This window comes from Aplidium turbinatum, chromosome 10, assembly GCF_918807975.1.
Source record: "Aplidium turbinatum chromosome 10, kaAplTurb1.1, whole genome shotgun sequence".
Taxonomy (NCBI): Eukaryota; Metazoa; Chordata; class Ascidiacea; order Aplousobranchia; family Polyclinidae; genus Aplidium; species Aplidium turbinatum.
The window spans coordinates 12,165,490-12,179,119 of record NC_137481.1 but is presented as its reverse complement, the minus strand read 5'-3'; the positions used below and the strand labels follow the sequence as shown (position 1 = coordinate 12,179,119).

Below are 13,630 nucleotides of genomic sequence, written 5' to 3'. Positions count from 1 at the left end.
AAATTCAAATTGGTACATAATAGTAACAGTTTAAGTTAGCGCTAGATCAATAATAATGCCTACAAATATTTAAGAATCAATAGGCTTTCCGCTTTTACTTCTATTCCGCGTTTTTGCACCCTTTCTACAAGTAGTTGCGTTTTTTTTGCATGACGTCACAGATTTTTGTGACGTCACTAACCAAGGCGGCTGATCCTAAACCAGCACCGAAACTTCTACATCAATAACGGCGCTGGTTCGACTCTCGGAGTGTGCGCTTGAGCAATGCATGTTAAGGACTGCTCTCCATTCAGCGGCATCTAATGGATGGAATAATTCCCCGGCAACAAGACTTCAACAATCGGAAACTTCACTCTGTCAATCTCGGTGACCGGGCCTGCGTCAGTGATTCAAAGCCTCTACATTCTACAAGTATGCGAAACTGCCAGGATTAAGCTCTGCAAGAAGCTTTCCCAGTCCGAGGATAAGGATTCAATCAATGTACAGTACTGGACTACTGGTATAGCTATGGTACTATTTTATTCGTATTGTTTATAATTGTACCGTACTATTGTCGCAACAGACGAAATAAAAGGTTTCTCTCTCTCTCTCTCTGGTAGCTGATGCAATAAACATTACGGTACCTTATCATTTTTTGTATTGCAGGGTGGACTATTTACCGAGGATACCAGTGCCCTAATACCAGGCAAGCTCTGTACAGTGTACAAACCGAAAAACCTAGATTTACCCAAATTTGAAAAAAAAAACTCAAAACCCAGATCTAAGTAAGTGGAAAAACCTAGCGCTGGCATCCTTGGCGGTGAGTCGATAGGGTTTTCTTGTTTTTGTTGGACATAATTTCCGGTTGAATGATTTACAAGGTAAAAACTTGACGTGATCGTAGATTTAACAAAGAAAAAAGTATCTAAGCGAAAAAACAATGTGGTTCAGGAAAACGAGAGAATAAAAAGATCACATTTTTTAAAAATTAATTTGTCTTTTTATTCTCTCGTTTTTGTGAACCACATTAGTTTTTTTCTTACCCCTCGTGTCTTTTTTTTGTTAAAGCTATTGGCCTATTGCTCGTTTTCTACTTCTTTCTTTATGTTAGCAGTTAACAATAGTTGTTTTTGATAGGCCTAAGTGTTATTTTTTTTCTTTTCTTATACTCTTTTGTAGAGTATGCAGTGACGTTCGGTGGCTTAAACCATTGGGAAAGCAACTTGGAAATATGTTGCAGCAAGGTAGTAGGCACGAGGGGCGTAACCGTCGGGCAAAGCCCGAAGGCAACACTTCCAGCGGGGGGTCTGGGGGGCCTCCCCCAAAAATTTTTGAAAAACACTTCCAATTTGGTGCGCTCTGAGAGCATTTCCAAAACAAAATCTTCGGACTTTCCCAGTCCGAGGATAGTCAGTCTATTGACCCAAAGAATTTAAAAAACACTTGTGCTGTTTCAGTACTGGTTGGTTAATGTACCCTTTGGAATTGCATGTCTTATTGTAGAATCTATGTTTTTTTTGGTAAGAGAACCAGCTTTATTTTCAGCGTACTCAGTAGCCTATAGTTACAAGCCCGAAAATCACTCATGCGTAGAGGCTGTATTCCTTTTGCCTGAAACCAAAAGCAGCCACTATGAGATACGCATGACGTCACTGGGAAAGCAACTTTAACCACAACACCAGATAACACATCTGATTGGCTAAGCAGCTGGTGTCGTTTTGCAAAACGATTGAGGATTGCATAAAACGAAGGCGTTTTTCAATGTAGGGTAAGCAACTTTGAAAGTTGATTTCCCTGGAGCTTCAGTGATGGTTTCTGACAAAAGCGTTTGCGTTAATTGGCATTTATAGGCAAGAAATGCGGTTTGATGAGGACTTAGACTATTCACAAGCGTTACGAGTAATTCTAGTCACGAACACAGTAATTTTCAAGTTAAAATAGACTTGATAAAAATAATAAGAAGTTAAACCTAGAATTCAGTCATTATATTTTGCATAGTTTTCGCTCAGGTAAGCACTGCTTTCCTTGCTTTCCCTCACCGATCGTCACTGAGAGTATGACATATTTTGTTATTTAAATCAAACCACAAGATTTCACTTAACTATCGCAGCAGTAAACAACTTTTTGTTTTCATTTTTACTGAACACAGAAGCCTAATTTGTTTCAACGTAATGCCGATGCTTGACATTTGTCACATTAAACACACGGGAAGCAGCTGACTCGAAGACTGGTCCTTTGTTGCTAATTCCTGTCTGTTGTGGAATCTAGATTTATGGTGCTGTTTTATTCGCATTGTTTATAACTGTACCGTATACTATTCCCACAAAACAGCCTACGAAATAAAAAGTTTCTCTCTCTACCTCATGTTAAAGTTTTCATCGATTTACAAAATCTCCTAAAAAGATGGCTATGCTTATGTTTATTCACCACTTTGGTTGATTGGTTTTGAATCACTTTGGTTTCAAATCCTGGTAGGCCTATTTCTTTGTTAAACTTTCAGGTCAAAACTTGGTCATTAGGCTACTATGTAGCCTAAGCTAATCTGTTTTCTGCTTTAGTAAATTACCCCCGAGGATACATTGCCCACGGTTGATAACCCTAGCTTTGCTTTAAATTGTTCTCGTGAATAGCCCATGCAAAAAATTCATCATGCAAGCTTTTGTATTTTTTAACAGCAACAGTAAATGAAAACACTTTTGACAAAACAATGCAAGTGTAATAAACAGGCTACATAACTTTTTTAATTACTTTCCTTGAAGTGGTAAATACAAGTTTGAAAATAGTTGCAAACCAGTGGGGTTTTGTTTTTAGATTTCTCTGGAGTTGCAGCGCTAGAAAGCCCTCTGCACCACAACTAACATCATACAAGCGATCCTTCTAAAAATGTTAAATTACTTTGTAATTACGCAGTTAAGAAACAAAATTGATCAATTGTGCAATTTTTCACACCACAGCACTTTTGCTTGTAGCTAATCCACCAAACAGCTCTTAAAGTTGCTTCTTTATCATATCGCATTAGTAAAGAAACAAACTAAATGAATTGGTTTGACTGAAACACACCTGTTGTGAACAACAATTAACTACTGGCTGCAATAGAAGTTGAAAATTGGTTTGGTTATATAAGCAGCAAAATCTATTTATATTCTACAATGTAGCAATGACAACCGATATAAATACAATTTAAATCCACATATGGCGAGCTATTTGGAATGAATGTGTCTATGTGAACGGTTAGATGTGCAAGTGTGGAGTGCAAAGCATCGAGAATATCGTGCCACACAACTAGGGACGACAAAGCGCACATACCTATGACATTGAAGTTTGCACCAGCGTGAAGGCAGTGATCGATTATATTAATCTCACACAGTTATTCTAATACGCCTACCTTGACAGTAGATCAACCGTTTTTACGTTGATTCAACGTCTACAAACGGTTGATTTGCTGTCTGGGTATATACGTTCTCTACTAAAGATAAAGTTAATTTTTGTTAACATGCTAAAAAAACGTGTGTTAATAGGTAATTTTTCTACAGAAATGATAACGACGTTACGCTTGAGCTATCATTGAAGTTGCACATAAACATAAGCTGTGACGAAACAAGTTGGGTCTTAACAAAAAGGTGCAATAACGTAACATGTGCGATATGGCAATCCTGTAATGTCATGGTCGACTGAACTGCATTGTCTCGTTTCAAGTTCTACCCAGGGTTGCCAGATTGGCCTTTTTACGGCCAAATTTCAGAAATTTGGCCTTTTTGAAAAGTGTTTGGCCGGACAATTTTTGTTTGGCCGCTTGGCCTTTTTTAGTTTCCCGATTGGCATTTGTTTGGCCTTTTTTATTTTTGGTTTTTATAGTTCTTTTGGTTATTCCTAGCAACAGTGAAAAGTTTTGGTGTAGCGTTTTACATCATGCCCATTTCAAAGACCTTGCTAGCTATGCTTTAACATGTCTCTGCATCCCTGTCAGTAATGCAGTAGTGGAGAGGATTTTTTCATTACTTACTGCAGTGAAAACAAAACCACGAAACAAAATGCAGACTGAGCTTTTGGAAGCGATTTTGCGAATACGAACGGACATGCTGCTGAATGGAACATGTTGCACAAACTTTGATGCCAGTGCCATAATGATAAGGCGTTTCACATCTGATATCGTTTATGGTGAAACTAGCAGTAACGAAATGGCAGAGGCGTTAGCATTCTTGGAATAAGGAGTGTTCATTGTGGAAGGATGTTGGACATAAATGCAACAGGATGATGCTTAGCTTAATGTTATATACAGTGATGTACGCGTATACAAAAAATATTGACGCCGTCAGCGTAAACGTTTGAAAAACCATACGCCGTATGCGTCAACGTAACTTGTAAAAAAAGTTGGCGGCGTTCGGTTGAACGCATACACTAGCGTAAACTCATTTTGTTTGCTAGGTGCCAAACATTCACACGGTATAAACCACTCGAAACAAACAAGTTTTATTTTGAATTTCCACACAGAAACACAAGCATCTGAAAGTGTTCATCTGACATTTTGCTGTGTTTTGGTTCCAATACGTCTTTGCCCATTGAAAACATTCTTTCAACTGCAGCGCTGGAAGGTATTGGCGTGTTGTAGCGAAAAAAAGACATTAAAAAGTATGCGTTGACGCTATGTGCTCAAAAACCGCGAAAACTTTACGGCGTAGCCTCAAGCGCAAACTATCCAAAAAAATGTGGCCGTAAGCGCTAGCGCAAACAAAAAGTATACGCCGCAAGTATGCAGCGTAGAATTCGCGGCGTATAATATACGTACATCTCTGGTTATATACATATTTCAGTTGTATTGTAATTGTTTCCACACCTATCTGTTTGTATTTTATGGATTGCATTTTTTCAGGAATTTTACTAAGCAATATTCTTTAACAGATAACATGTAGAACAATAGAAACTGGGTAAATATTTTCTAATTTGTTGTTGAAAATAAGTGCAAAAACACCACTGATTTCAACAAAGAGAACAAAACCTCAGGTTTGGCCTTTTTTTCCATAATTTGGCCTTTTTTGGTGATGCATTTGGCCTTTTTTGTTTTATCAATCTGGCAACCCTGGTTCTACCTAGTAACCCGATGTGTAAGCTGTTTATCTGTTCGTGAATAAAAATGTTGCATAGAAACATAACATGGCGCTGCGAGTAATTCAAATCTGTTATTTGAAGTGAGCAGAAGTATGCCTTTCACTTTTAGAAGAAGTGACATTCCGAAGTTGGATCTTGATATAGATCGAGGGAGTGCATTTACAGCTTGGGTAGAAGAATGGAATGCCCATTCTTTAGTTTCAGAATTAACGAAAGAAAATGGCACTACCCAGTACAATGTCTTGAGACTGGCTTTCTCAAGAGAAACAGCGTTAGTCGTCAGTAACCTAGGCTTACCAGACGATAAGAATAAAGACGTCAAAAGCATTATTCAAGCTTTGACTGAACATGTTGAAGGAACTGTCAACGAAACGGTTGAGCGTAAGGCGTTTCGCAAAAGAAGACTACAACCAGGTGAATCTTTTGATGACTACCTAGTTGCCCTACGCGACTTAGTAAGAACGTGTAACTACTGTTCTGATGAATGTTCAAATAAAGCTATTCGTGACCAGATTATTGAAGGAATTTTTGATGGCGATACCATAGAAGAGCTTTTACGTGACCGAAAGTTGACTTTAGATAAAGCAACAGCCATATGCCGCGCTCACGAATCTGCGAAGCAACAGAGAGCCGACTTTAAAAGTCACGTGATGAACCGTACTTCTGCGCGCGCACGTTTTCGAGACAGAGAAAAGGCGACGTCATTCTCATCACGTGCGCAGACTGAAAACAAGAACCGAATGAAAACATGTGGTAAATGTGGCCGACCATGGCACAAGGACATAAAAAACTGCCCCGCCAAAGGTAAAACATGTCATAAATGTGGACAACTGGATCATTTTGCGCCACATTGTAGAAGCAGTGGCTCTGAACGCCGCCCACCTCGTACCACTCCACCTGCTCACAGGCTTGGGCAGATCTCTACAGATGCCGGTTCCCTGTTGAAAATAGGATGCGAGCAGTCTTCCATTTGTAAGATAAATAACAAAGCTCCTACCGTTACGGTTCATATCACTAGTCTTAACGGGTCTAGCACCATTAACGCCAGGGGCGCCGGAAGCGGGGGGGGGGGGGCAGGGGGGCGGATGCCCCCCCTGCCCTCAATTTTTCTGCAGCTGGAGGGGCAGGAGGGGCAATGGTGCCCTTTTAAAGTAATGTAAGCTACTGCACATTTTGCAATATAACAATTTCTGCTATTATAATCTTTCACTTATTTTAGCCTAATTATAATCTTTCATTTTTGCCTCAAAATAATATTTACGTCACAAAATTTTGCAACACAGTAGGCTACAGGCCTTAAAACTCTTTTCTTTTTCGGCAGCCATCGTGGCCTACCGGAAGCTCCTTTTCGGCGGCCAAATCTGCATACTTGGAGGCCAAAATACAAAATAAAAATAACGATAGCACAAGTAAATAGAATTAAACTTGCAACAATGCTAAAATGATCACTTAGCGTTGTTGAAGTCTGGGCCTGGGCGACGTCCTGCAATAGAATCGTTGCACCACGCAATAACTGTTTTATCGGGATTGTAATCCAGTACTGCGGGACCATCTAACGACACTCGCACGAGTGTCTCCAATGTGGCTGATTTTAAAGAAGTTCGTCACTCCCCTAGAATTCTTTTTAGCAACGAAAAACAACGTTCTACAATCGACATGTGTTGACGATGACGGCAAGGTAATAAAATAAGTATTTCAATGATGTAAAGGACATTACTAACAACGATTCAATGTCCGACAACATCGAATCGACACAAAAACGACAATTATGACGCGCTGACCTACTTTTGCGTCATTCTTTGATACTACATATTTTCTACAGTTAATCCACGATCATTCTATTGCGAAATTAAATAATTGGCTAGAAGAGACCGGCGGCCAAACTTGGCCGATTGAGGAGGTAGCACCGGCGGTCATTCAAGCACTACTTAGCGGCCATGGCCGCAGGCTGCTTTAAGGCTTGACAGTAGGTTACATCATTGTAACATAGCATGATGCCCTTCTTTGTATACCGGACTCTTGTAGGCTATCATTACTCAATACATAGTGAGCTGATAGATTAGCATTATCGCTATATTTTATCTTAAAACTTGAAAAAAATTGGCCTTTTAGTAAACAAAAGTGCCCTTTTTTCGCAATCTTGCCCCCCCCCAGTCAAAAATTGTTCCGGCGCCCCTGATTAACGCACTACCTGATTCTGGTGCAGACGTGACGGCGGCAGATGTTTCCATTCTACAATTGTTCGGAGAAGATGTCGAGAACCTCCTCCAGCCATCCCTCAAAGCAGCTTCGTCAGCAGATGGAACACCCTTGTGTGCGATTGGAGAATTACCAGTCACCATAACGCTTGGCAAAATGACAATGGAAGAAACGATCTACGTATTTCCATCCATTCCAGGAGGACTCCTCCTCTCGTGGAAGTTGGCGAAGGATCTACGAATATTGCCAAAGGACTACCCAACACAGATCTAAAGTATCTGTCAAACTGACACCGGTCTCACAAGAGTGACTGAAAATGACCTCATCAAAGAGTTTCCAAAAGTTTTCGATGGACAAATTCGAACAATGGATGGCGAGCAATTTTGCATCAAACTGAAAGACGATGCAAAACCGTTTTGTGTTACCACACCGCGTTTTCTGCCGTACGCTTATCGTGATAAATTACGGGAAGAACTATCCCTACTTGAAACGCAAGGCATAATTGAGCCTGTCACAGAACCCACCGAATGGTGCGCGCCAATTGTGGTCACACCGAAAAAAGATTCGGACGATGTCAGACTTTGTGTAGATTTTTCGAAATTGAACAAGCATGTGTCGCGCGAGTTTTATAGCTCATGTTCACCGGCGGAAGCCGTTGCTGATATTAACAATGAACATTGTCACTATTTTACCATGTTTGACGCCCTTAAAGGCTATCATCAGTGTCCTTTAGACCAGGGGTCCGCAAATACTGGGTTGCGACCCAAATTTGGGTCGCGAGACCTTCCAGTCTGGGTCGCGAAATATTTTAAATTTACCATATTACAGGCTAAGCATCGCATCTGTGTAATAACAAACTTCAGCTTTTTTAAACCTCTAAATGATTGCATTGTTACAATATAATATTGCATTGTTACGTTGTGACTACCGGCATGTAACAGTTACTTAGTGACTATGTAACAATGCAATAAGTCGAGCAATAGCAATAAGTCGATGCAGTCATGTTTTTGAGTTTTTTGTTACAATTTTTCAATGCGAGGTTGGCAGCAGCTGTGTGAAATTGCTTAACAGGACAAATAGTGAGATTTGTTCATTCTAATTTAAGAATGTACAGTAGGACCAGACATCTTCTTCTGTTACAGTTTTGCATTGCGAGGATGGCAGCAGCTGTGTGGAATTACTTAACAGGACTAATAGTGAGATTTGAGAATGTAGGCTGCTGTTGCATAACCTTAACAAATGCAACAGTAGCCTACATTCTTAAATTTAGCAGGGTTAAGGTTTTTTAAGCTAAATTTATTCACCAATAATGTTAAAAAACTGGTTGCTGAAGAATACCACCAGTACCGAAAAGCACTCCGTGGAAAATGCAGAATTAAGGGAGGACAGATCACAGGATGTACCTATAAAAATCTTTGCACCTTCCAGTAGTGGGGATCAGCGTCCGACAAAAGACTCATGTCCTTGCCCTCATCGGAAACAAATGCATTGGTCAAACCAGCCCAAGCGAAAGTACAGCAAAACATTTATAAAGATTGGTTTCACGTGTATTCTTATAAATGATGAGCCACGTCCTCAATGTGTTGTTTGCTCGGAGGTTCTTGCCAACGAGAGCCTGAAAGCAGGAAAATTGAAACGCCATATTACAGCGAAGCATCCGAAATTAATCGACAAACCAACAGCTTTCTTCCGACGGTTAGAAAAAGAATTGTTAAGTCAAAAGAAAACCGTGATAAACTACCTCACGATTTCAGAAAAACCTCAAAGGACATCGTATGAAGTGGCATATTTAATCGCAAAAGATAAAAAACCACACACCATTGCAGAAACACTCATAAAACCGGCTGCTATTGCAATCAGTGAAATTATGAATGGAGATAAGGTAACTGAGGAAATAAAAGGAATACCACTGTCTGTTGATAGCATTTGCCGACGTATCAGAGAAATGAGTGAAGATATTAAGGACCAGCTGATCGATAGAATGAAACGAGGAAAATACGCTTTGCAGTTGGATGAATCCACAGATGTGTCTGGTTTAGCGCAGTTGATTGTGTTCGTTAGGTATATAGCCAATGGGAAGCTTGAAGAAGAATTACTCCTGTGCGTTGCGATGTCTGGAACATGCACAGGCGAAGATATATTTTCAGCAGTGGACACAAGACTACAAAACTATGGATTATCATGGGAGCGGTGTATTAGTATTTGTACAGATGGGGCTGGGGCTATGGTAGGAAAACATAGGCTTTTTAGCAAAAGTGTTACAAATTGCACCCCATACCAATTTTACACATTGCATTATTCATAGAGAAAATCTTGCTAGCAAAACACTGGAACAAAACTTAAAATGTGTTCTCGATGTAGCAGTAAAAATTGTTAATTATGTTAAATCGAGACCTCTTCAGACAAAATTATTTACCATTTTCTGCGATGAAATGGGCTCGGAGCATAAAAGTCTTCTTCTTCATACAGAAGTGAGATGGTTATCTCGAGGTAAAGTTCTCGCCCGTCTGTATGAGCTACGAAACGAAGTATACTTGTTTCTTACCGAAAGAAAACACGAACTTGCGGCAAATCTTACCGACCCTGACTGGTTGACAAAACTGCTGTACTTATCCTGTATTTTTGAGAAGATCAACAGTTTGAATTTGTCATTGCAAGGCGAATCACTTGATATTCTTACAGCTTATAACAAGATCAAAGCCTTCAAAAAGAAAATTCAACATTGGGCTATCCGAGTTGAAAATGGAAGAATGGATATGTTTTCTGACCTGAACGATTTTCTCGAAGAAAATGAGTTTAGTCAAAACATTGTGAAGCAATCCATAATTATTCATCTTCATAATCTTTCTCAATGGTTTGATAAATATTTTCCCGAAGACACCACACCTCAACAATACGACTGGATATTATCACCCTTTACACTTACAGTACCAAATACTCACCATCTATCATCAGATATGATTGAAGCATTGGATGACCTGTCTAGTGACCGCGGTTTTAAGATTGCCTTTGATACTAAAAGAACTTCGGCTGAATTTTGGATTTCGGTTGCAAAAGAATATTTGCAGTTATCAGCGGCTGCAATGAATGTTCTTTTGCCATTTGGAACTACATACTTATGTGAAAGGACCTTTTCTGCATTATCTTACATTAAAAGCAAATACAGATCAAGACTACAAGTAGAGGACGATCTTCGGATTGCCGTCTCCCAAATTAAGCCTCGAATTGATTTGTTGTGTTCTCAACACAGAGCCCATAGTTCTCATTAGCTAGAATGAATACATTTATTTACTTACTGTCTTACTGCTTTATGTGCTAACTTTGCACTATTTCGCGCAAGAAAATAGCAACTGACAAAAGCAGTCTTAATATTGATATTTAATTGCATAGCATTTTCCACAAAATGACATGCTCACAAAATGCTTGGGTCGCGAGAATTTAGAGCAAGTTTTTTAGGGTCGCGCCAAAAAGTATTTGCGGACCCCTGCTTTAGACAACGATAGTCAGTTATTGACCGTTTTTATTACCCCATTTGGGAGGTACAAATTTTTGAGAGCCCCTTTCGGCATATGCTCTATTTCAGAACACTACAATCGGCGTATGGACGAGGCTTTTTCAGGCCTCCATAATTATCGTAAAGTTGTCGATGATGTGTTGATTTTTGATCGTGATTTTGATTCGCATGTCACTCGAGTTCGACAGTTCCTAAAACGCTGTGAGGAATTGAACATTTCCCTTAAGAGGGACAAGTTTAAATTTGGGCGAACGTCTGTAACATTTGCTGGTTATGAAATATCTGAGAATGGGTACAAAATAGACATGTCTTTAATTAAAGGCATTAGCAAGTTCCCTACCCCTCAGAATGTGACTGATTTGCGATCATTTTTTGGTCTTGTTAACCAATTGTCTGGTAGCTCCGACAAAATTGCCACTTGTTTGGAACCACTCCGACCTCTCCTTAGCACTAAAAACGCGTTTTTGTGGGGACCTGAGCATGAGGAGGCCTTTCAACAATGTAAATTGGTCTTGTCACAATCCCCTACATTAGCCTTTTTTGATCTCCACAGGGAAACTAGGCTAATGACTGATGCTAGTGGGAAAGGCCTTGGTTTCATCTTACAGCAATTGAACGGAGATACATGGTCAGTTATCCAGGCTGGCTCACGATTTTTGACCAGTGCGGAATCGAGGTACGCCACTATTGAAAAAGAAATGCTTGGCGTTGCCTGGGCAGTTAAGAAATGCCACCGATTTTTGGCGGGACTGTCCCATTTTGAGATTATCACTGACCACAATCCCTTGCTTTCGATATTGAATTCGAAACGCTTAGATGAAATAGAAAACCCGAGGCTACAGCGTCTCAGGATGAAAATTGTGTCTTACAATTTTACCGCCAAGTGGGTTAAGGGTACCTTAAATGCTGGCCCAGACGCCCTGTCACGTTACCCCACTTCGGAAGCGGAGATCGCCGATGAAATGGCCGAGGAATCTCCTATGTCTATTTTTGCCATTGCTGCTCAAGCGGAGCAGACGGAATTAAATATGAGACTCGCTGAAGTCTTAGAGGCCGCTTCTAATGATACTGTTTATCAGAAGTTAAAAAAAGTGATCATAGAAGGTTTCCCTGAGTCGAAAAATCAACTTCCTAACTGCTTATGTGAATTTTGGCGTGTTAGAGATGATCTCACCATTGTTAATGATTTGATTTTGTATGGATGTAGATTGTTCATACCATGGCGCCCTCTAGTAGAGGCCAGGTCATCGCGCGTACTTCAAACGTGACTGACGGCCTATTCTTAACTTAATCAGTTGGGAGGAAGATGTTTCATCTATAGTCTATTCTTTATGCTAAGGTTCTAGTTTTACTGAGCTTATTTTTTATATTTTCCTTGACTTGTTCACTGACTATGCATCTTTGCCAGAAAGTAGAAGTTTAGTTACAAACTTTATGAAAAGCTGAAGCAGTTACAGTTATGCAGCTTAGTTTAACAAAATTAGCTATAAGCTACAATGTTTTCGTTTCAAGGAGCTTTTATCTGTTCATGAAGTCATTGGTTACACAGAAAATTCACAACAAACTGCCATGACCAATCTATGTTTTCTTTGATAAGTTTCTGCCCAGTTTCCTTGAAGCATGTTGTGGGTAAAGTAGGCAGAAAATTGTATTCCAGGTTTATTAAAGTTAGCAAATAGAGTAGGCCTATTTAATAAATCTCCATTTATATGTTCAGTTGTATGCAATGTTACTCACTACTGGTAAGTTAGTTTAACAGCTTCAGTCAATTTTGAATGTTGATACTAAATGTTTACCTGTACTTTATATTACAAATCTTCATGTACCGTATTTTTTTGCTTGCCAGCAACATGTCTTCTGTCCACTCACCATTTTCTTATAGATAACATATCAATATTCACAAAAAATTACTTCACTGATGTTACATTTATTTTCTTAAATACCAGTACCAAAGCTAATCTTTGTAGAATGTAATGTTATTAATTTGTGTGGATTACCGTACTTAATGTATAGATAACTAACAAATCTTAACTAACTTAACTAGTAACTTTCAATAGGCTATACCGGTAGTACAACAATTTTTAATAGATTGACTGCCCAGTTTCAACAACTGTTTAGTTTTGTAGCATCTTCATTTAATACATGCATGATGGGAGATCTTTATTTGTTATGCTTTCATTTATTTCTCGAGATGTTTTGATTTTTGCAATACATACATCTTGAAAATTCATGATCTGCATGTCAGTAGAAAGTAGTTAACATGCATGGTTTGATATTATTTAGATTTACTAATCTGATTAATTTGCATGAAAGATAATTCCTCTGTTTTAAAAAATGCCTTTAAAGTGTTGCGTACCAAACTGCAATTCAAATTATAAGTCTACTGGAATTGTTGTGTCCATATATAAGTTACCACAGGATGAGGAAGACAGAAAGAAATGGATAGCCATGATACCGCGTTCAAATTTAGTAGTAATGAAACACACAGCAATTTGTCGCAAACATTGGCCAGATGATTGCAAGATGGTTGCTTGTCGTGGAAAACTACGCCCCAGTGAACCCCCAAGTGTCTTTCCCAATATTCCAAGAAGCTGTTTGTCCTCACCTCCTCCCAAATGCAGAAAAACAATACAATCTTCTGTCAGTGTTCGAAGTGTTTTGCCAGATGAGATCGCAGAGTTTGAAAAGGCTGATATGCTTACACTGAATGAGGTTGAGAAGAAGTTACATGATTCAGAATTATTTGTATACACTCAGTGATGATGAAAGTAAAATTATTCAGTCAAAAAAAATGACGCAAGGTGTACCACATTTCATAATCAAAATAAAAAG

The 13,630-nt window shown here is 39.2% G+C and overlaps 1 protein-coding gene across 1 annotated transcript; it reads left to right on the top strand.

Moving 5' to 3' along the window:
- The first annotated feature begins 7,650 nt into the window (after nt 1-7,650).
- Nucleotides 7,651-10,553, top strand: LOC145778963 (zinc finger BED domain-containing protein 5-like). Its single transcript, XM_082590549.1, has 3 exons — nt 7,651-7,857; nt 8,618-9,511; nt 9,687-10,553. Exons 1-3 carry the CDS (start codon nt 7,651-7,653, stop codon nt 10,551-10,553), a joined length of 1,968 nt encoding a protein of 655 aa, XP_082446675.1.
- The last annotated feature ends 3,077 nt before the right edge of the window (nt 10,554-13,630 follow it).

Bases quoted from the DNA above. Each gene is read 5' to 3' on its own strand.
- LOC145778963 (XM_082590549.1), top strand. From the start codon at position 7,651: ATGGATGGCGAGCAATTTTGCATCAAACTGAAAGACGATGCAAAACCG. The intron at 7,858-8,617 runs GTCAGACTTTGT...TGGTTGCTGAAG, and splicing joins CGAAAAAAGATTCGGACGAT to AATACCACCAGTACCGAAAA. The intron at 9,512-9,686 runs GTAGGAAAACAT...AGACCTCTTCAG, and splicing joins CAGATGGGGCTGGGGCTATG to ACAAAATTATTTACCATTTT.